The sequence below is a fragment of the Takifugu rubripes genome, chromosome 7 (genome assembly GCF_901000725.2).
Source record: "Takifugu rubripes chromosome 7, fTakRub1.2, whole genome shotgun sequence".
Lineage (NCBI taxonomy): Eukaryota > Metazoa > Chordata > Actinopteri > Tetraodontiformes > Tetraodontidae > Takifugu > Takifugu rubripes.
Genome location: NC_042291.1, coordinates 1,226,360 through 1,246,992, shown reverse-complemented (window position 1 = coordinate 1,246,992; position 20,633 = coordinate 1,226,360). Strand labels below are relative to the sequence as shown.

Here is a 20,633-nt window from a genome sequence, read left to right as displayed (position 1 = left end):
TGATGGATACAGGCCTGAAGACACCGGATATCTTACAAAAAAACCCTAAAAAGACACTAATTTCTGATCAGATCAACAAAATTCTCATGTTCCTGCATAACTGCTGACTAATGGATGAATTAATGACACATTTTCCTCTGTAATCTGCAGTCTAACTGGTGTGAATTACAGGGACAAGAGGTCATAAATGCAGTGATAGATTTTTTTTTTTAAAACTGTTGCTTTTCCTTTCAACGTGAACATTCTATGTCCAATTAGGGCGGATTATGGCTAATGCATGGTTGATTAAAAAAAGCTGATCTGGACAAAACTCTGAACACCTTTTCGCTTTAGTGTGCACAAATGAAAGGCGTACGAGTGTCCTATTATCGTTTACAAAGACGCTAAGTAGAACATTTGGTTGAAAAGATCACAAACTACACGTGCGGCGACTGCGCGCAACAATGCTTGGAGTGTTTAAATATGCAAGTTGGTAGAGGGAAAATTTGCATTTTAATCATTCTACATAATGTAAGTATTGCACGGGAGGATTCGGGGCAAAGAAAAACAATTAACGGATGTAATGACTCACTGGGTGCATTATTGTTCTTCCTCGCTTCTCCGCTTCAGCAGCGCCATGGAGTCATGCTGACGCTGCTGAATGCCGGATTCTTTGTAGATCAGCATTCGGCAGACGTGGCAAAGACTGGCATCGGACACGGCCAGATTTCCTTGGGATGCGAGCTTGACAGCTGCTCGCTGTGCCCAGGAGCAGACGAGCCTGTTGCTCAGTCGTGTGCGCTGTTCACAGGCTACTGTAATGATTAACTGCTAATAAAGAGGCATGATTGTCGCTGGGCAGATGGCTCCTCCAACACCACAATCCTGTTTTTTTTTCTTTACAGTCACTTGTGTTTCAAAGCCAAGTGAGAGAAACAAATTACCTGGAGATCCAAGGATTAAAACTAGCAGATCAGATGTTGCATCTCCAACTAAAGCTGGTGATTCATGCCTACTGACTTGAAGAGAGGCCAAAAGAGGCCAATTAGAACAGTTTAGTTTCATCAGGTTAGAAGGTTTCAGCTTCTTCTTTTCGGTAGTCTTCAATTATTGTATCTTAGTGTAGTTATTGGATTGTATTCTTCAAAAATAATTGTGTTTTTGACGGACTGCGATGGCTGCCAGAGTGGCCGGCGACTTCAGCTAACCTCTGGTAAATAACGCCTGGATAATATAAGTGTATAAGTGTAAAACTCCACTGCCACTCACCCCATATGGTAATCTAATGAATAGGTCATTTCCAATGACATTGCAAGACTGCAATTTGGTTTAATTTTGTGCCTTTAAATTATGTTTCTTCTAACTTTCTGTGGGCGTTTTTCCCCCCCTAAAATCTGTGTGCCCTTTAATAACCAAGCCTCATCAATTCCCCTGTCCAAGAATGAATAAATATGATAAAAATATAATTATGACTATTTACAGCAATATGAATAACCGAATCATGACTAATGCAGGGACATGCCAGCGCACAAGAGGGGAGATAATTACACAGTAATGAGGTGGGATTTCTTTAGTTAACTGCTGCTTTATTTCATCTTTCCATGCTAAATTTTGTACAAATGAGCTAAAGATGCTTCTGTGAAAACCCAGTCCCATTAGAGCAACAAACAATGATCGACTGGTTCAGGCAGGGAGGCAGTAAAATCCATATTTCTACTGGTTTGCACCTTATCAAGTAGGGTTTCCATTTAATTGCACCGATAACATCGATCTATTATTGGAATGAGGGATTTAATAGCAGTGAGTGTTTGTGAAACCGTCCTCACAGATATGGTAACATGTCGTACAAACCAGAAATATTAATACTACAGTAACTGAACGATTCATCAAATATCTCACAGTGATAAACTAGAAAGAAGCAGTATAGTGTATTTACACATATATCATCACCAAAAATCTAACCAGCTCTTCCTTGGCCCATTATCAACATCTCCTGAAAAGGCTAATAAAAATCTGCTCCAAAACTTTTGACTTATTTTCCTGACAATCAAAAGAACAGATAAACAACACCGGCTGTCACATAACCTCTTGGTGGTGGTAATTATAGCTTAATTACTCATATGACTGCAGTGCGCCGCTCTCCTGCTCATAATGTCAGGATTATATGTGTCTGTCTGGGGTTTCTAATTTCAAAGCTCTGCATGTGACGTTTCGCCCAACACGTTTGCTTACAGGTTAAGCAGAAGAGGGGCTTTCTGTGTGCAGCTCTCAGCTCTCTCCCGGGATGCAGAAGCTCCCCATTGAGTCCCTCTTACGATGATTCTCGCGTCTCCGGGGGCTTTGCCATACTGCTGCGCTCCCTCTCTGACATTATTATTCTCGATCGTGAATAAAGCTGCGTGAGACTGTCTGACTGAGTCGCTCCTCACATACCTCCCGCAGTATTTGGCCTTGCTGACTGAGCCACATCCTTCACTTGGTCTCCAAACTGCCAGCTGAAAAAGCACTTCACCTCTTCTATCGCTCTAAATGTTCCAGGATTATTTCCATTACAGGTTCCACAACCCATAGATTTGAGGGGTTTTAATTATAATAATCACGGTTCGCTTTGAAGCTATCGTGTTCGGTAAAATTTCAATCGATCAATCATTCCAAATGCAAACAGCTGAGGGGCAACTTTAAAATTAGCATGCTTCTCATCGTTTTACACCTCCATTATGAATAATTATGTCGTAAAGAGCAACATGACACTCCTTATTGAATATTTCCTACAAATAATTTGAGAAATAAATTAATGATAGAGAGTTAATGAGGGGGGGAGAGAGAAAAAGAGAGATAAATAGTTGTAATGCTGAAACACCAACAACAAATGTCCTTTGTCCTCCACAGCGTGAGACAGGATAACAGCTCAGCCTGACCTCAGCGAGGACGCCGAGCTGAATCATCTCCCGGCACCATAAAGCACAGTTTTTTCCTCAGATGCCACGACAGCTGTGTGCAAAATAGGCCCCATTTAGACAATACAGGAGGCACCAGTGGGTCATGAAAGCAGCTCCAAAGAGGTAAACAACAACCTGGCTTCAAGCTGCATTCATATGAACTGATGTCATTTTAGCTTGTCCTCAGATGCCAGTATAGGTTTAGGAAAACCAGTAGGTCCATTTGAGAGTTCTGTAGTAATGCCCAGCTGCCGAGACAGCGAAGCATTATTTGAGAGAAGTCTTTTAAAACATTTTTTTTTTTGGCTTTTTTTTCACTGATGCGTTTATTTCCTACAAAAATCTGTTTTTTCCAACCTTTTACTCTGAGGATCATGTTGTTTGTGAGGGTGGCCACATTATGAATGACAATAAGCTCACTTCTACTTTTCAACAATCTCTTGAGCATCCCAGCAGGCGAGAGGACATTAAAGGGCTGTTTTGTTCTTATCTGAGCAGCAGAATTGCCCTCTGGGAGGGTCTTTGTGCTCTTTCTATGAAGAACTTCATTACATCAAGACCCTGAAACAAACACAGCGGTTTAGATATTTTAAATGGGATAAAAATGAGGCCTGGAGTTTTGGAGGTGTTCTGTTCAGTCGGCAAACATCTGTGACCATCTTTAGCTTTGGTTTGGTTCAGGTGTGCTGTATTAGACATAAATATATTGGGCTCCAATTTGTAGATTTTGTCTTGTTTATGCGTTTCCCCACATTTTGGCGGGTTTGTCCACATCCCAAGGCGAAAACCCCCTTGACAGCATTCCATATCAGAGGAGCTGTGTGCGTGCGTGTGTTTGTGTGTGTGTGTGTGTGTGTGTGTGTGTGTGTGTGTGTGTTTCATGCATATTCGTGGACCTATATGAAGAGTGAAGATGAAGAGTTTGATGGATTTGTCACATTAGCGACTAAGAACATATTGCTGCTGAGGCTGAAGAGGCTTTGTGGGAGCCATAAACAGCCGTGCAGGAAGACTGCTTCATCTATAAACAACAATAAGATTAAAATCATTAAAGCTGACACACACCACATGTGAGTTCTCCCAACAAAATAAATATGGTCACACGTAACCATGGCACCTTGTGATGTTTTTAACAATCTAAAGACGTGCTGAATGGAGTTATCACCTACAATTTAGTACATCTTTAATGTACCAAGGATGATTGTGAATAGCAATAAGAGCACCTTTAAAAGAAAGGGTTTACAACTGCTTTATTGCAACCAGAGTGTACTCTGTCACGAGCAGCAAACTTGTCCTCTGGGAAGATCTTTTTGCTCTTTCAAGAAAGAACTCCATGACGTCCACAGATAAAGATATTTAAAGAGAATAAAAATGAGACCTGAAGTGAATGAAAGTGCTTAGATCATGGAGCTGTAGGTGCTCTGGGCCATCTGTAATTTCCACCAAAGGATAATGTCCTTACTCACATAGCTGCTGCTGTTGTTAGCAGAGTTAAGTTCCGAGAGTGTTGCATCATTGTAAAACATATAACATAATATATAAATGAATACAGATATCAATAATGTATAGAGTGTCCTTGGATACATTGATTCCTCCATGAATCCGATGTCCAGTGATGTGTTCCAGTCACAACTTTGACTTTAAGGTTATATTTTCCAACTCTGAGACCACTCAACTACTTCCTAAACTAAAACTCAGACCTGCTGCTAAAGGATGAGGCCTGAAATCTGCCCCATCTTGATATGCTGCTGTGGTGGCCTGGGTGAAGGATGGCGGCTGCGTGCTCAGCCATCACCGCCACCCTTCAGCTACGGCCGCCATTTAGTTGGGGCCGCCATGTGATTCATGTTGTCGCTGCTCTTGTCGACACTCGTCCATCATAAAGTCACTCAATATAGCGCTGAAGTCTTTTTCCACATGCATCAACATTGCAGAGACTTCATCAACTTGTCTCTTCTCACCGAGATGACCTGATATCCCGATATCCAATAATTCCAGATGGAAGAGATGGGAGCACTTGCGTCAAACCACTCTAATGGCGTTAAAGAAGCGCTGACGCAGATAATAAGTGATATGGGGGGATGAAATTACACTGATGAAACAAGAACTAATGTCATTTGAGAGGCAGGATGTGGGAATTACAGGCCAAAACGCAAGTCCAATTACATTTTATTAGTCTCTCACGAATGAGGAAGGAGTTGATCAGAAGCTCTACAGATAAGATCTCCATAGCCGACTCAGCCGCTAGCACACGTCAACACGTCACTGGAGAAGAAAGAGCGGAGGAACGTGATGTTCCTGACAGCCTGAGGAATCAGACAGCTACTTATTCATGATTTAAGCAACAGTTTGTGGTAAATTACAGTGGTAGCGAGCACTGGCATCCACCCCATAATTGGCTGTGTGATCAGAGTGATCCTGACCAGATTTAAGCTGTATTCCAAATGAATGTTTCCAGTCTCCCCTGTGTAATTTTTGTAAAATAAAAAAAACATCTTGATGCTTTTGATGTTGAACGGCCTAAATTTGGACTTGTCGACACGCCCCTCATGGCTGTTTATGTATTTTGTAGACTCACATTGACTTTATCGTTGAATTGGAATTTTAAAAAGTCCCTTTTTCCGTTTTTTGCCCGATGTGGCTTCAAAGGGACTGGAATTGAGAAATCGGTGTGGTGTGAAAGCAGCTGACGGAGCTGATGCTATTGCTAACATGTCCTGGCTTCACTGTGCACATGGCACGCGCCACCTGTCGCCATGCTTCATGTGCTGGATGAAGACAGCGCTGAAAGCGTGTTTAGCACGCTCCCGACTCTCGCTGAATATGTTCCTTCACTCCGGCTCGGCTTCCCAGGGACACAATTTTGATGGTCAGAGGTCAAAGGTTAATATCCCTTAGCCTTTACTCTTCCTGGTAAGAATTGTACACATATTTTGTGCGTGCCAGCAGGAACACGCGTTTATTTGTATTTGTTGTTGTCAAATTTGAAGGGCTCGTGCTTATTTTTGTTAGCACTGAAAACAAAAGAAAACAAAAGGAACCATGTCATCGTAATCCACATGCACGCATCCAATTATTAAGTCCTATTTTTCTGTAAATCCCAAAAAGTGTTTGGGGTTTAAATACACTCTAAGTGCTACATTTCCTCACTGGCTCTAATCCGATAATGTTTCCTTAAATGCTATTTTGATATAATTAGGACATTCAGAGGAACTTCTCAAGATATTCGCAGATAATTCCAGTGATGATTCCAGTGGGAGATTCAGGGTTTTTGTTTAATATTTAATCCTGTTTTTCTTTTTTTATAATGAATGCCCTCATAGCTACAAACTAAGATCTTCAGTATCCAAATGATGAAACTTTCTTCTGGAGCATCCTCTCAGCTAGTAAAAATCTAACGTGGACTTCCCCAGTGTGAATCAAATGACAGCGCACGCTGAACCGGCTCTGATCTCACAGGCTGCCTGCAGAGGTTGTCACTACGTTTTTTAATAACTTCGGCATTCGAAATGGTCTCGTGAGACAGAAAACAGCCCAAAACTAGATTATGTAAATGACTTCCCTTTAAATCAGTTGGAAAGATCATAAATTGTCACATTATGATGATGTCTGAGGACGCTGCAGCTGCTTGGTTGGTGGCTGCTGCTCCTGGCCTTTACGGAGGCCGTCCACAGACAACAGCTGCAGTTCCTCTCAAACTTAATATTCATTTGCATCCAAAAGACCAGACCACCGAGAGCACGAGCCATCCCGTGGGCACACGAGAAGGCGTGCATGTGTGTGCACCAACAGTGATTTAAAAGTAGTAGGAAACTGAAGGGCTGCATTAATTAAGATGATGTTGGACTCCAGATAAACAGTGTGTGTGAACCACTGCAGCCAAGATAAGAAGGCAGATAAAAGGGAAAAAACAATTATCCTCACCGAGTTGAGATCCAGGCTGGTTTTTACCCACTCTTTAGCGTCGTTGTATTCATCCATCAGTCCCATAATGTACAACGTGTCCAGTGAGTCAATGATGGAGGCTCCTCTCAGACCACCTGAACAGTGAAAGAGATGTAAAATTAGAGCCTGTTCAGTCAAACCTTCAACACATTAATCTCCATTATTGTTCTTTTTTGTGAGTCACTGGAAGTATTTGAAACCTGTCACGTCAGGAAAAGAAAAACCTGGGTGTCGTACATCAACTTGCAGTACCTCTGAAAACCGCTGGGGGACGGTTTCAATCAGCACCCAATAAATATATGAAATTTAAATGTAGCATATTAACGCTTTGGAATGTGGTTGCTTTAACAATCAGCTCCCAAGCGTCAACACTGCAATCTTCTTTCTGATGATTAATTATGCGTGTGTATAATTTATCCACAGTATTTGCTCTCGTTTTCTAACTTTATAGCAACAAAATGATAATATGGAAATGCACAAAAAACAGTTCTTTTAGTACATTTTACTTTTGACCTATATGATCAAGGTAACGCACGCGCACACACGCACGCACACACACACACGCACACACATACACACACTAGGAAGGGCAAAAATGCAACACATTAGAAACATATCTGAAAAGTTATGTTGTGTCATAAATGAGAAGCTTTGTTGCCAGCAGATCTAAATGTACAGGCCATTATATCAACTACACCCAAGCACCTCTGCCTTGTGAAGTGATGAGGGATGGCATACTGGCAAACGGCACAGCATACACCCACCCTCCAATGATGGTGCCTCTTGAGCAGCACTCAGAAGATTGTCAAAACAGCTCCCTTAATGTTTGATTAATGGCGAGATGACAGGAAGTGACATTACACTCTCAGCTTCCATAATTGCTGCAGTGAAGTTACATGTTAATACTCAAAGTGTAGGGTTTTTTTTCTCGATAAACAACAAAATAAAAGCATCAAATAGCCTCAGTCAAAACATCGAAGAACTGATGGGAGCTGATCCAGTTGAATAGTTGCTCCCAGATTATCAGCTCCATTCAGGAAACTTGTCTTTATGTGCAGCTACAGTAACTCCCTCCGAATCATGTTGGGAGCTATTAATTTCTTCTGACTAACTAAATAAAATAAAAAAATCCTTCGGGGATGTTTATTTCCATTTCTAATCTGGTATGACCAAATGTGCAGCGGCAGCGGCACCTCACAGAGACAACATGGCACAAAGGAAAACTAAACATCATCCTTAATGAATGACTGTGGGTGACTTTAAAGGCAAATTATGTTTGCAATTTTAATTCACACACAACTGAGATTGAAATGAACATGAGCTTAATCCTTCAGGGGTGCAGAATGCTGTTTATTTAAAAATATGCAATAGCTGGTAGAATATGAAGTGATGGAGAAAAATAGCATAAAGAATAGGTATTCTGATGCAACTATACAGCAACCTGGTGTGGGGAGGTTCCATTTCAAGAGTAGCTAAGGCAGGTTCTTTTGCTGCATTTTGCCAAGCCAACATTTTAAAACATACAATAAAACTATTAAAGTTAATAATTTTGCTTGTTTTGATGAACAAACTTTAGCAAATCTGTTGTTCTAATCTGGCTGACTTCATTTCTACAACAGTTCTTTGTTGATAAGTTTTTGATAAGATTTTGTTATATTACTATTATTGATGTTGCCAGTTTCTTAGAATTTTGCATTTCAATCCATGAATTAATAGTTTTTACATCAAATTAACTGGTAAATAAGCTGACCGTGAAACGAAAATGAAACTTTTTTCAGCGATTCGGGCCATTTTGTAAATCTTTAGAATCCTTTGCACCTGTCACAAATGCTGTGGCTGCTCTTAAACTGGACTAGCTGATCTTGTCCCGGGTTCCTTTTGCCATATCGAAGGCCAAAGAACGAAGCCTCCTTTCTTTTATCTATCCACAGCGAGCTTGGAGACCCGTTACATCAAGGTTTCTGTACAGTTCGATTCAGTACAGATTCACAGTACATTTCTTGCCACGAAGGTCACAAAATACTGGCGGTTCATGCTATTGTGCACGATAGCAGTGTGTACCAGCCTGAAGCAAGACAAGCATATGCTTCCGAGCTAATGTGTTCAGGTTGTTAGCAGCATCCAACTGTAGCGCAGCCCAACCGCTTCCTGCTGCTGCTGCTGCTGCTTTTTCTGCTTCAGAAAAAAGCTGGGACTTTTTTGGAGCTTCCTAAACCTCGACTCGATAACTGGGGAGAGTATTAAAGTTCTGTTTCGAAGCAACTTTATCTGTGTTTGATGACATATAGTGATGGTGACAACTGAAAGGAGGACTGTAGCCACATATCTAAAGCAATCTGGTTACCCAACTCCAGAGGCTGCGCTACTGTGGCTCCAGGCGACGCAGCCAAGTGTGGCCGAATTCCACTAAAAACGGCACCACAACTCCGATGATTGATTGAGTCTGAGGATTGATAGAGCAGATCAATCTATCATGGTACACTGCTTCAGCTTCCAGGGTCCAGAGCCTTATTCATTTCTGCATCGCCCTGCCACAAATGCAAGAAATCTTGAGGGATCCGCCAAAGACAGGAGCAATAAGTGCGCTCCACTCTATGTATGAGCTCTGATAAACCTGCTTTGGGCTCTTTTTGAAATGGAAATCCTGTGCATTTTAATGTCCCACATAATTAATTTATGTTTCTTAGGAAAGCCAATAAAAAATGTGATGAAAAAACTTCATTATAGGTATCCAAATAAAGGAGAAAATAAACTTAAAAGAGAGCCGACAACTAATCTTTTCATCCCCAGAACAAGTCTGGAAAAACTTGATGTCAGGTTCACTGCACCCACCTCGCTTTTTATCATTTGATAACTTGCAAATAACCAGGAATTGGCAGCAGGATATTAACAACCGTGGTTTTACTAAAGCAGCTGGTGGTTCTAGAGTCGATCTGCAGAAAACCAAGAGCTGCTTCCACGTTCAGACGGGGCTCACTTGGCATGTAGTCCTGAAAGTGTGTGTGTGTGTGTGTGTGTGTGTGTGTGTGTATGTGTGTGAGTGTGTGTGAGTGAGTGATTGAGCGAGCGAGAGCATTCTGCGCCATCTCTCAGGAGTAATTTTGGAGGCCACATCTCTGCACTAATCTCATTTCACTAACGTGTTTGTGTTCTTAATGCATATGCAAAAGGTGCGTCCATATTCCTGAAACACGTTCGGAGGCTCGTGGTAAATTCGATGGCCTAAGTGCGTTAAAAGTGGAATAGACTTAACAAGATATGAAGAATCTGACATAGAGACCGAGCGTTTTAATGCACCTGTGGGAAAACAATGAATCAGAGATGTCTCATTTTAGCTCCAGTCTCATGGCACGAGGAACTAAAGGAATAAAATGTAATAGATGTGGTCAAAAAGTCACCCTGTTAACGTCATCGAAGGGAATTTAATTGATGCAGAGACTGGATTCACATTAATTATGCTGCTGTGTTACCAGTGGTTGCCAGTATCCAATTATCAATGGTCAGGGCAGTGAGCATCTTGTTAGCACTAATGCTACCTGGCAGCAGAACGATGGGGTTAGTGAGTCAGTGTATCTGTGTGATGTTAATGATATCTTGCTGTTTGCTATTCCAGGCACAACGTTAGGAGCCCAGATAAAACGCACTGAGAGGACGAGTTAGGGAGAGGACCTTTTTTTTATGGAGAGTATTTTGAAGCGGCCGGGGAGAATGGGGTCTTAATGAGGGTGGGATTGCGCCGCTTTTGCAGGTACAACATGAAAAGTGTTATGAGAAAGTAAAAAAAGCCACGTTAGTCAAGATGGACTCCCTCCCAAATGGGTTGATAGAGGTGCTTCAGAACCTTATAGCAGTTATGGATTTTGGTTTACAGAATTCAACTAATGGTTGACATGACATAATTAAGACACACATACATTTTCTCATCATGACAGAAGCTGTTATTGATGTGTCGCTTGAAAAATGAACAATGAAAAAGGGGATTTTTTCTCTAGATCGCCCCCTGGTGGCCTCATTAGTAAATTGCATTTATATAACGTATAAAGTTGTTACTACTCCTGATAAACAGACCCTGCGTGCAGATACATAAACCTGAATGTTCTTCAGAACTCTGTGAACTTGTCCAATAAGCAGACTCGCTTCCATTGGTTAGAGTATGCCACTGAGTTCTATCACTTTTTTAGTCGCTTGCGTTTGTTCTCATTCCAACAATCTGACAGCCAAACCACAAAATCACCAAAGGGAAATCGACTCTGCTAAATTTGCAGTGAGCTTCCATTAAGACCCTCAAAAGTATTAGCAAATATAAGCTACAAGGGGTAAGTGGAGGGAATCTAATCCCTCAATTATCAGTGTTAAACGTGATTATTACAGACCAAAGGGTGCATACGCCAGGCTCGTTACTGTGTTCCGATGACTCCCTGCTTTCATTCTAGTCAGCTAATTTGCTCTCTTTACGGGTGATAAACTGTATCTCCACGATTTCCCTCAAAAGAAGACCTGCAGCCGGCAAACTACACAGTGTGTAATCCACAGTAGAGCTGAATGTTGACAGAAAGAGAGATGGAGAGAGGTCTTCTTATTGAGATGTTTGAAACACAAAGCCAAGGAAAGCTGACCGGACTCCACGGAACATGCAAAGCTGTGTTGTGGTCTAGACACTGATGTAGCACCACTGTCCAGACAGGAGCGATGGAGGATAAACAAAGGACAGCTCAGAAAACCGCCCATCTCTCTGTGGACTGGGGGGGGGGGGGGGGGGTTTGGGACCCCGTCTGCATATCTCTATGGAATTTCAGGTTGCTCACATATATTAGAGCTATTTTACAGGCCTGCACATTTAAAAGAATCTAGTACTCAAATGTAGAGTTTGAGGCAAGTTTTGGGCAGAGATAAAATATAGCACTGACTGAAATAAATTCATATATTCAAATTTAAAATATTTATTAATTTCATGTCATTATATTATGATTTATTACCTAGAGATGAAGCTGCTCCCATAAATCAAGTCTACCCGTACCTTTTTTTTAAATTACACATTATCATTAGAAACTATACTGTGTTTAATTACTACATTTATCAAAGGGATTTAAAATATTTTATTTAAAATATTTATATTTTTTATGCATCCCCTTCTTGGGCTATATATGGGTCACACTAACAAATTAGAATCGAATTTCCAAAAAATTGGAAGTAGGAAAAACTTGATGGGGTTAGTTAGACCTGCATCTGTACGTAGTAATGTATAAGAACTGGAAAGGTGGGGGCTGTCTGTAGTATTCTGTCGTAATCACAGCTTTTCCGAAGGGGAAAGATCGAGCTAAAGGAAAGAAAACGCTGAAAGAAAACATGTGCGTGTGGAGTAAAGGAATACCCACAAGACGTCATTCAGCTTCTGCGAACATGCTTCGATGGCCTGTGACTCCATAATAAACACAGCAGGAAAGTGGATAAATACCACAGAGGAACACAGTAATGACGTTGGTGCTAAAACATTTGTGCTGCCAAAGTCATTACAAAATAACCAGTGTTTATGCTAATTGAAATCCAGCTAGATAAAATGATAAATTAGCTTTTACGAGGAATAATTAACAAATGGTTCCAGCACACCTTCAAACACCTGATACAACCAGACAAATAAAATAATGCATGCTGTCCAGGCCTGATTAGAGGCACTTTGTGAGGCACACACATCAATCTAATTGCGGTAATCTCATTTGCCACTCTGGAAGAGTGCCGCACGTCACTGCTGCAGGCCTGTCTGATATGACAGCCTCCGAATTGAGATTACATACCCCACACAGTGTCAGTGTTATTGAACCTCTCGTTTCCTGCCCGTCCCAAATGCCTCTCTCACATTGATCAGCAGACACAGAGGCGGCGGTGGTGGTTGTGGGGGGGTCATACAGTACGTCTAATGCTCTGTCAGAGCGGCAGACTTGATTAGTGGTGACAGCTAAAGCTACAGGATGTGATTAAGAATATGATAAAGACACTCAGCCAGGGCCCCGCAGAATCATTTCATCATTAGGTCGCACAACATCATCCTATCGAATAAATGAGGAGAAAAGGTGTTCAAAATATTGAGTCAGCAGGGCAACTTCTTTTTTATGTTCAAAGTTTCTAAGGGTCAATCTCAACGATTCCAGAAACAGGTTGAAAAGTCTTTCCTCGCAAGGTTTGCTGCCCAGTTATTTATTTCTGTGCTGAAATGAGGCAGCACTACACATCTTGCGCACCCAATTTATCTCCTCTAATGATAAACAAGGAATAAAGCGTAGAACATCCAATTAGAGCATCCAAAGAGAGCTTTTCCGATGTGTTAAAAATAGGGAGGCCCCGATTAAAGAATATGAAACATTTTTTATATACACAAATTCAGCTTTTAGCTCCATTTCTTCAAAGCTTAATAACAAAGCTTTTGGGCATTTGGGTTAAATGAACGTGAGAAAAGAATTCAGCTTTAATTTTGGAAGTCACAAGCTGTAAAGAACCGACGTTTTTACTTAAAAACAAATATGGTGGTTTAAGGGTGGCTCATCTCACATACAGGAGCATGATCCTTCATCCTCCTCCATCCCACAACCACAGCGTCGCCTTAGAAACAGCAACTAAATAGGTGGAGGTATTTGTTAGCGAGCCGGTTGCAGAGGTTGCTTGATTGAATAGGCCTGAATGGGGCAGCCAAGGGGAACCTGTCTGCATTCCACCACACAGCAACAGGCGATGCCAGCGCAGCATCTTACAGGTCCAGGCCGAGCTCAGGTCTGCCGCAGACCTGAGCCGCTCCCTCCTGCTCCCTCAAAGAGCTGCAAACTTCCTGCGTTGCTCTTGCTCAGCTGCACCAATGGTGACTGCTGGCCACTTCTAATCACTTTCTGCCAAACGTTCTCCCGCAGGTCAGAGAATCGTTGCGAAGTGCTTCTATTTATTCAATTTTCAAGTCCAGTACCACCACCTATGAGGGTCACAGTTGTTGGGACCAAAGAGGGAAGGATGGCATGTTGATAAAATAAAGGGTGAGGCAATATTGGATGACGTGAAGACGAACTTTAGGCAACATGGAAAAACAGTCTGAACTGATGCTGCCAGTTATTGGAGGACAAGGAAAATAATAAAAAGCAGTGGGGAAAAAATGACACAGAATAACAATGTTCCAAAGGAAATTAAGACTGAAAATAGAGTGAAGTGAGCGCTGAAGAACTGACTATGACGCACAGCAGCACTGGAAATCTACCAACAGGCAATTATATCTCCAATCAGCATAATATGGGAGCAAATCAGAATAACCGGAATAAAGCCACGCAGCCAGATGGAAAACATGCAAACACTAGACTGAAACACACAGCTTCACCCCCGTGGCGTCCAGAAGAATTCACAGGTAGAGCGAGTTCATTTCATGGAATTTCGCTCATTCATCCTGTGGCCACTTTAACGCACCGCCCCTCAACAGAGACGCAGCGCAGGCAAGACGATACGGAGAGAGTGGAGGAGGGTGACAGTGTGAGTGTGAGTGTGTGTGCGTATGCACATGAGATTAAGAGTCACTGCAAGCTGCTGAGGTCAATCTCTGCTACTGCCAAGCTCGGTTTCTCTCCCAGCACCAGGTCAGTCGCTTCAAGTTAGGAAGCCCACCACCAGTGGACACACTTCCTCTGGAGTAACAAAAGCTAAATCTGCTAAAGCTAAATGCGCCCTTTTGGCTGGCAGGTTGAGGGAAAACGAAGCCGCTGATTGGCACTGCGGAGCTGTCCAAGATGTGCTGGACACATTCAAAGACAATTGATGTCTCAGCAAGGAGAGTCAGTGGAAGACATCATGGGGGTGGGGGGGGTGCTCCAAAGCTTAGAGTTATTTAAATGAATACTCCTTCACCCAAATCTGCCTCTTCGCGCGAGCTTAAGGGCTGGACAGGAAGTGCCTGTGATTAAAATACACACTGATTACTACAAGTGCCATGTGTCCCTGCTGAGACGTCATGGCTGTAGTCATCACAGATTATAGAAACGCGTAGATTAAAGATTCCAAATCACTGTCAAAAATAGCAAAAAGAAAACAACGTGGCGCTTTTCTGGGAGTTCATCCCCGCACGGCAAATACGAACCTCATCCCGCCACCAGGCCCTGATTGAAATGTAACATGGAACAGAGTTATGAGCCCATATAATCCCTCCGGCGTCATCATATATTTCACATCCAGGATCTCATCATTGCGACTATAATCCCAAGGATGACGTGCTCGATAGTGTCCTATCCAAGCAGAACTTCCCTCGGGGGACAAACTCTCACTTTCATGTCCTGTTATCATGAGCTAATCTTTCCTCAGCAGGTGTTCCAACTGAAGGAACGATGGACGAACTACAGCCGTGCCTCCCTCCACTCTGTTCTCCCACCGGTCAAACTAAACCATCGCTCTCACTTTACGGTAAAAGACACATGTGAATTAGCCAAGGTCACACATTTAGGCTCTTTCTGGACGAAGCTATCCTTCCAACTTCTATCCCTTCCAAGGAGCGAGGCTGGCGTAGCGGTGCTGGGTTCTCCGGGCCCTTCACAGCCAGCATGATGCAGTGCTGGACCACTGCAGCGCACGGAGGGGGGATGAAACACATTCTGACAGCAGGTTCACCCCCGCAGTGCATAATCACAAGCTTGCTGTCAAGTTCTTCATCTGCCTGCAGCTCAGACGCTCCACTACACACTGGCACCGTGGGTTTAGACGTCAGCTCTTCTGTGGCATCCACGTTTCGCTTGAGTTTGTGGAGTTAAAGTCACCAGTTGCTCGCTCAAACCTGGACTCACCCCAAAAACGAACAACGAGGGCAATTCTTTTCTATTATATTCTGATGTCAATGTATTTGGAAATGAATCTCCTTCTTTGAACCCCAGCTCACTAACAAATAAACATGCTGTGTTCTGAAGATAAGAAAGATACATTAAAAAAAACTAAAAAAAACAAAAATATCTACGGGTCTGTAATCATTATCATTATCACAGCTTTCGAAATGTTTCTCACCCTGGCCAATACAGAAGGAGCACCAGTAGAAATCTATCATGCCAGCCCAGGATAATGGCTAAATTTACCACCCCCCCAGTGACATTTGACTTGGCCCACCAGGGCCGACGATTCAGATTGCTGAGCCCTGATTTATGTGGTCAGTGGGACTATGAGTATACTGAGGACTGTGAACAATATAATCAACTTGCCAAAGATATATTATTATGCTTTCTACGTGTGGGTGTCGTGAAATTGCAGAGCAGGAATCCAAACACGTGCATTTGTGAATCGCTCGTACGGTATTAATAGCAACAGTCTGCAGAGCTTCGTTACGCCGACACATCTCGGGGATCCTCTGTTAAGCACGGGTCGTTGCCCACCCTCCGCCGCCGCCGTATTCTACCGCGATTGTTACCATGATGGTCCCGGTCTCTCGGTTCTGATGATGTGTGCTGAGTCCGGCCAGCAATTTCGATCAGAGGCCTTATTGGTTCAAGAACAAATAAGCAATATAATGGAGTGGGTAGGGATGTGCTCTCCAGGGAAGGGGCAGGGGGTGGGGGGGGCGGTGGGACCAGACTGCCATTTGTCACCTGGTGCTGGTTGCTATGGAGACAAATGATTATCCTTGGCAGCATGATAGAGCTCATGGGATGTAGAAATAGATGGGGTAGAAAAGAAAAGTGGGTGGTTAGTGACAAGCCTTCACTCTGTGTGTGACTCTAATGCGACAGGCGGTGACGGGCGCCATTTGTGGGCTCCTTCATTTATTTCGAATGACAAGGCAGGTTGCCACTCCCTGTTCTGTTCCACGTAACCTTCACCGCAACCCCGCTTCTCTGAGCCCGCTCAGTGGTAATTACAAAGGAGAAAAGAAGGAAATGTGCCAAGAAGACGGCGGGTAATAAAGCGTTTCTGGATGCCGATAATAAAGACTGGTGCACCGTCCTACAGCCCATATTTATCCCTCGCCGAGTCTACTTACTTCACAAATGCCATCTTAGCAGAATGCTCCTCCGTCACTGTTGTTTTCTCCACAACATAATAATCATAACGATGTATGAGAGTGAAAAAAGGGCAAAGCTCTTCATCATCCGGGCCCAAGAAGACTCGGAGCACATCTAGTTGCTCAAAACATCTACAAGCTTCATCAATCCCAGCCTGTTCTCCTTCTGCTCTGCTCTGTTCCATCCCACAAGAGCAGAGGGCAACATAAGAGAGCTCTTCAGCCTTCCTAACAAAAGCCATCAGTTCTAAACGATCCCCAAGCACGCCACGGTGAAGGGTTCGGCCTGGTTTCGAAGAGATAGCACATTTTGTATTCCAGGAAAGCACGCTGGTCACACAACTGGTGATCTTTTGCACTTTAATTGTACCTCTTGGGATGAAGAGATAAAGCAGAAAAGGGGTTTTTGTGGTGGGACAGAAAGCTGGAGAGCAATAGAGAAGAGAAGAGCAGCATGTGGCCAAATCCTTTAATAGCCATAGGACATCTATTGTTAATGAAAACTCTCCTGAGCGAGGGTGAAGCAGCTGACACCTAATGCGACGCTCTCGCTTTCGCTGCTCAATTGCGAGTCTTGTCCCGGCATTTGTCAGACTTGGCCCTGCATCCGCTGGGCTCCGGTTGGTGACCCACTTACGCAGACGCTGGGGTAATGACGTCGTTCGCGGAGGCACGGACATCTCTTTAATCCTCCATTTAGACTCCGGCAGCGGTTGGCTTCTTACATCACAGAGACTGGATAAAGTGATTTACATTATGAGAGCTCTAATAAGAAAGAATTAGTCCTCTGAAAAGAAGGGAGGAGATATTTGAAGGGAATGTAATGAGTGTGAGCGTTAAATATATATGACTGGCTTGTGCTATTTTTAGACATTTGGGTGGAAAAAAAAGGTTTCAACATTGTTCGAAAATGTGCCTATTCAGAATAATTCTTGAAGCTGCTAGGAAATACTGTTTTATTTAGATTTAGTGGATCTCAGACCATGTTTATTTGTGTATCTATAAATAATGAGGGCAGAAAAATTGGCAGCTGATGAACAAAGCCGAGCACTTCCAGCATCAGCAGAAATCAGATGTTGGTTTGATGCTGCCAAGTTTGTACTTTCCCAATTATTTTCCCTTTAATGTTTCTAATTTTCAAGTGGTAAAATGCAACAAATTTGCCCGAATCCACTGTGATATCGCCGATGCGATGATGTTCGTAAAAAGTGCGAGAATATGAGCAGGCTTGTAAAGCCAGCCTCAAAGTTGAGTAGTGAGTGCAAACCCAAGTAGCACCAAAAGCACATAGAACAAAAACTAGTAGCGGTAAATTTTGTGTGTGAGTGTGTGTGTGTGTGTGTGTGTGTGTGTATGTGTGTGGACATTACTATAAACATTACAAGAATAATAATAAAATGATACAATGAACCTTTCACTCGGTCCAAATCTGGTTCCGTCCCAGGGACAGGACGTTGCTCATGGACGTCTCATGGACTAACAGAGATGGTGGGAAATCCAACACTGGGATCACAATATCTGACCAGGCTATAAAAAACCTTCAGGAGATGAGTTTAGTCTCTGCAAAAAGGATCACGGCAACATGTTTTTCAGCAGGAATCATCATTCCATTTTTGGCCTCGAGAAGTTTCCTTCCTTTCTTCCTTCCTTTCTTCCTTCAATTGCTCAGAAACTGTCACATTCACAAAACTAAAACATAACTCTCAATTCCCGGCTGAGCCACACCTCCTGATAAATGTGCAGGATTAGACATCTCAGTGAAATACTGCAAAATGACAAAGATCCATTTACTCACATTAATTCTCCTTCTAAAAACCATCAAATAATACATTCAATGTTTTTTTTATGATCATTTAACATCAAAATCATCTTAAAACTATCTGAAAAGGTTCAATCTTAGTCATTAACAGGATGAGCATTGCGAATAATTCTTGAAGCCGCTGCAATTGAAATTGTCATTGAGACAAATCCGATTTCAGGCCATTGTTTAGCTATTTATCAATTATGTCGCCCATAATAGCATTTTAAGTAGATTTTTTTAGAGGGCAACTGGCAGCTGGTGAACGCAGCCAAGCACCCCGAGCATCTGCTAGAAGATGGAAGTTAGTCTGTTGCTGCCAAGTTTGGCGCAGGATTTCTGTTTTCCCAGTTATTTTCTTTTTTATTTCTTTCTTTCCATGGATTTCAAGTGTTAAAATCCAGCGAAGAAATAACATCAAACACATCCCAGAGATGATAGAAGCGACCTTCAGTGAGTCCCATCGCTCACCTTTACTGATAATATCAGCATGATAAAGAAAATCCTTAATGATCTGTCACCGTTATGCTGTTAAAGGTTCCATAACCCTTAGTTACTAATAATTAATAAAATATTTTGTCTATAGTAGATTTCTCAATTGCATTTTCAACAGCTCCATTTGTAGGACCTTCCATACTGTGTATTTCACAAAAAGAAGAAACAGAACCAATAAGGGTTTTTTAACGACTTTCTGCTTATTAACTGGAGAGAAATGAGAGAAAAGTTGGATCAAATCTTCATTTTCGAGGAAGCGGCTGACTAAAACGGTATCACCATCAAGAAATGAAGGAAAAACTTATGATTAGCGGGATTCCAGGAATGATGTGGTGACTCTAAAATGTTGAAATTAAAGAGCACAGCATCTAATTTCATACCTGGCTTCTCACTCTAGTCTAGAAAGTGACATTTACAGGCACTCCCTGAGACTGCCTGCACACAACACACTGCTCCATAAACAATGAAAGCAGAATGAAAATATGGTTCAACCATTAAATTGTTTCTCCTCTCCCACCCACACTCACTGGCCTATCACTCTACTGTTTAAGTCATGTGGTCTATTCTGCCTCATCTGAGATAAAGCCGTTCACCAAAAGACGTGCTGCAGATGAAAATGGCAATTAGCTGTCAGAAAGGAGGGATTCTGCAATCCTTTATGATCAAAAAGAACAAGGAAAGCTTGACCAATCCTTCAGTTTGGCTATTTCTAATCAGGACCAACAGAAGAACGAAAGTGAATTTCTATCAGAGAAACTTGTCTGTTAGTTATTGCACATAATCACTTTGTATCATCAAGGAAAGCTTAGCTGAAGTAATAAAGTGAACCTGCTGCCAGCTGCCCAAATAATTAACGGTCATTAAATAACGATGAGAAAGGAGGTGCTTTTCCACTTTAACGTTTGCGTCCATGATGGCGGCAATGCAGCTGAAACCTGCTGAATAAAAAAAAAAAATCGTAACCCTTCTCCTTTTTCATCCTTTTCTGGTTGCTCGCGGTACGGAATGGAGCGGCATTGTTCGAAAAGTTGACGTAAAAAAATTAATAATTGTCAGGATTCATGTGAGACTGGATACACTTAGCTTCACAGTCAGAAAGTTCAAAAACTAGATCACACTACTGATTTGAATAATCTGTGGAGATGCACTCAAAAAAAAAGTTAACAAAAGCTTATATCCTTCCCGTTACCTCGGAGATAACTTTTTGTAAACAATAAAGCAGGAGCATTCCCTCCTACCTCCTTAGGGTTCCTAATGCTGCCTTTAGTGTTGGGATATTGTTGGTGCCGGGGATAAGGTTAGGTGACGCTTGGGCAGGTCTGATTAAAGTGGCAGACGGGGGGGGGGGGGGGGGGGGGTTCAGCGCCATAGCAAAGGAAGTTAAATAAACTGAAATACTGTTACTCATCAAAAAGGATTTTTCATACTACAACTCTATGAGAACTTTTAACATGTTTTCCTAAGAAAAATTCATTAC

General features: G+C 42.3%; 1 protein-coding gene across 2 annotated transcripts in view; it reads right to left on the bottom strand.

Annotated features, from left to right (window-relative positions):
- LOC101068067 (mannosyl-oligosaccharide 1,2-alpha-mannosidase IA) overlaps window positions 1–20,633 on the bottom strand; it is a 126,648-nt gene that overhangs the window by 45,755 nt on the left and 60,260 nt on the right. For both annotated transcript variants that reach the window (XM_029839373.1, XM_011605049.2), the window contains exon 3: window positions 6,843–6,958. In XM_029839373.1, the coding sequence (XP_029695233.1) occupies window positions 6,843–6,958 (116 nt within the window). The remainder of the gene's footprint in view (window positions 1–6,842; window positions 6,959–20,633) is intronic.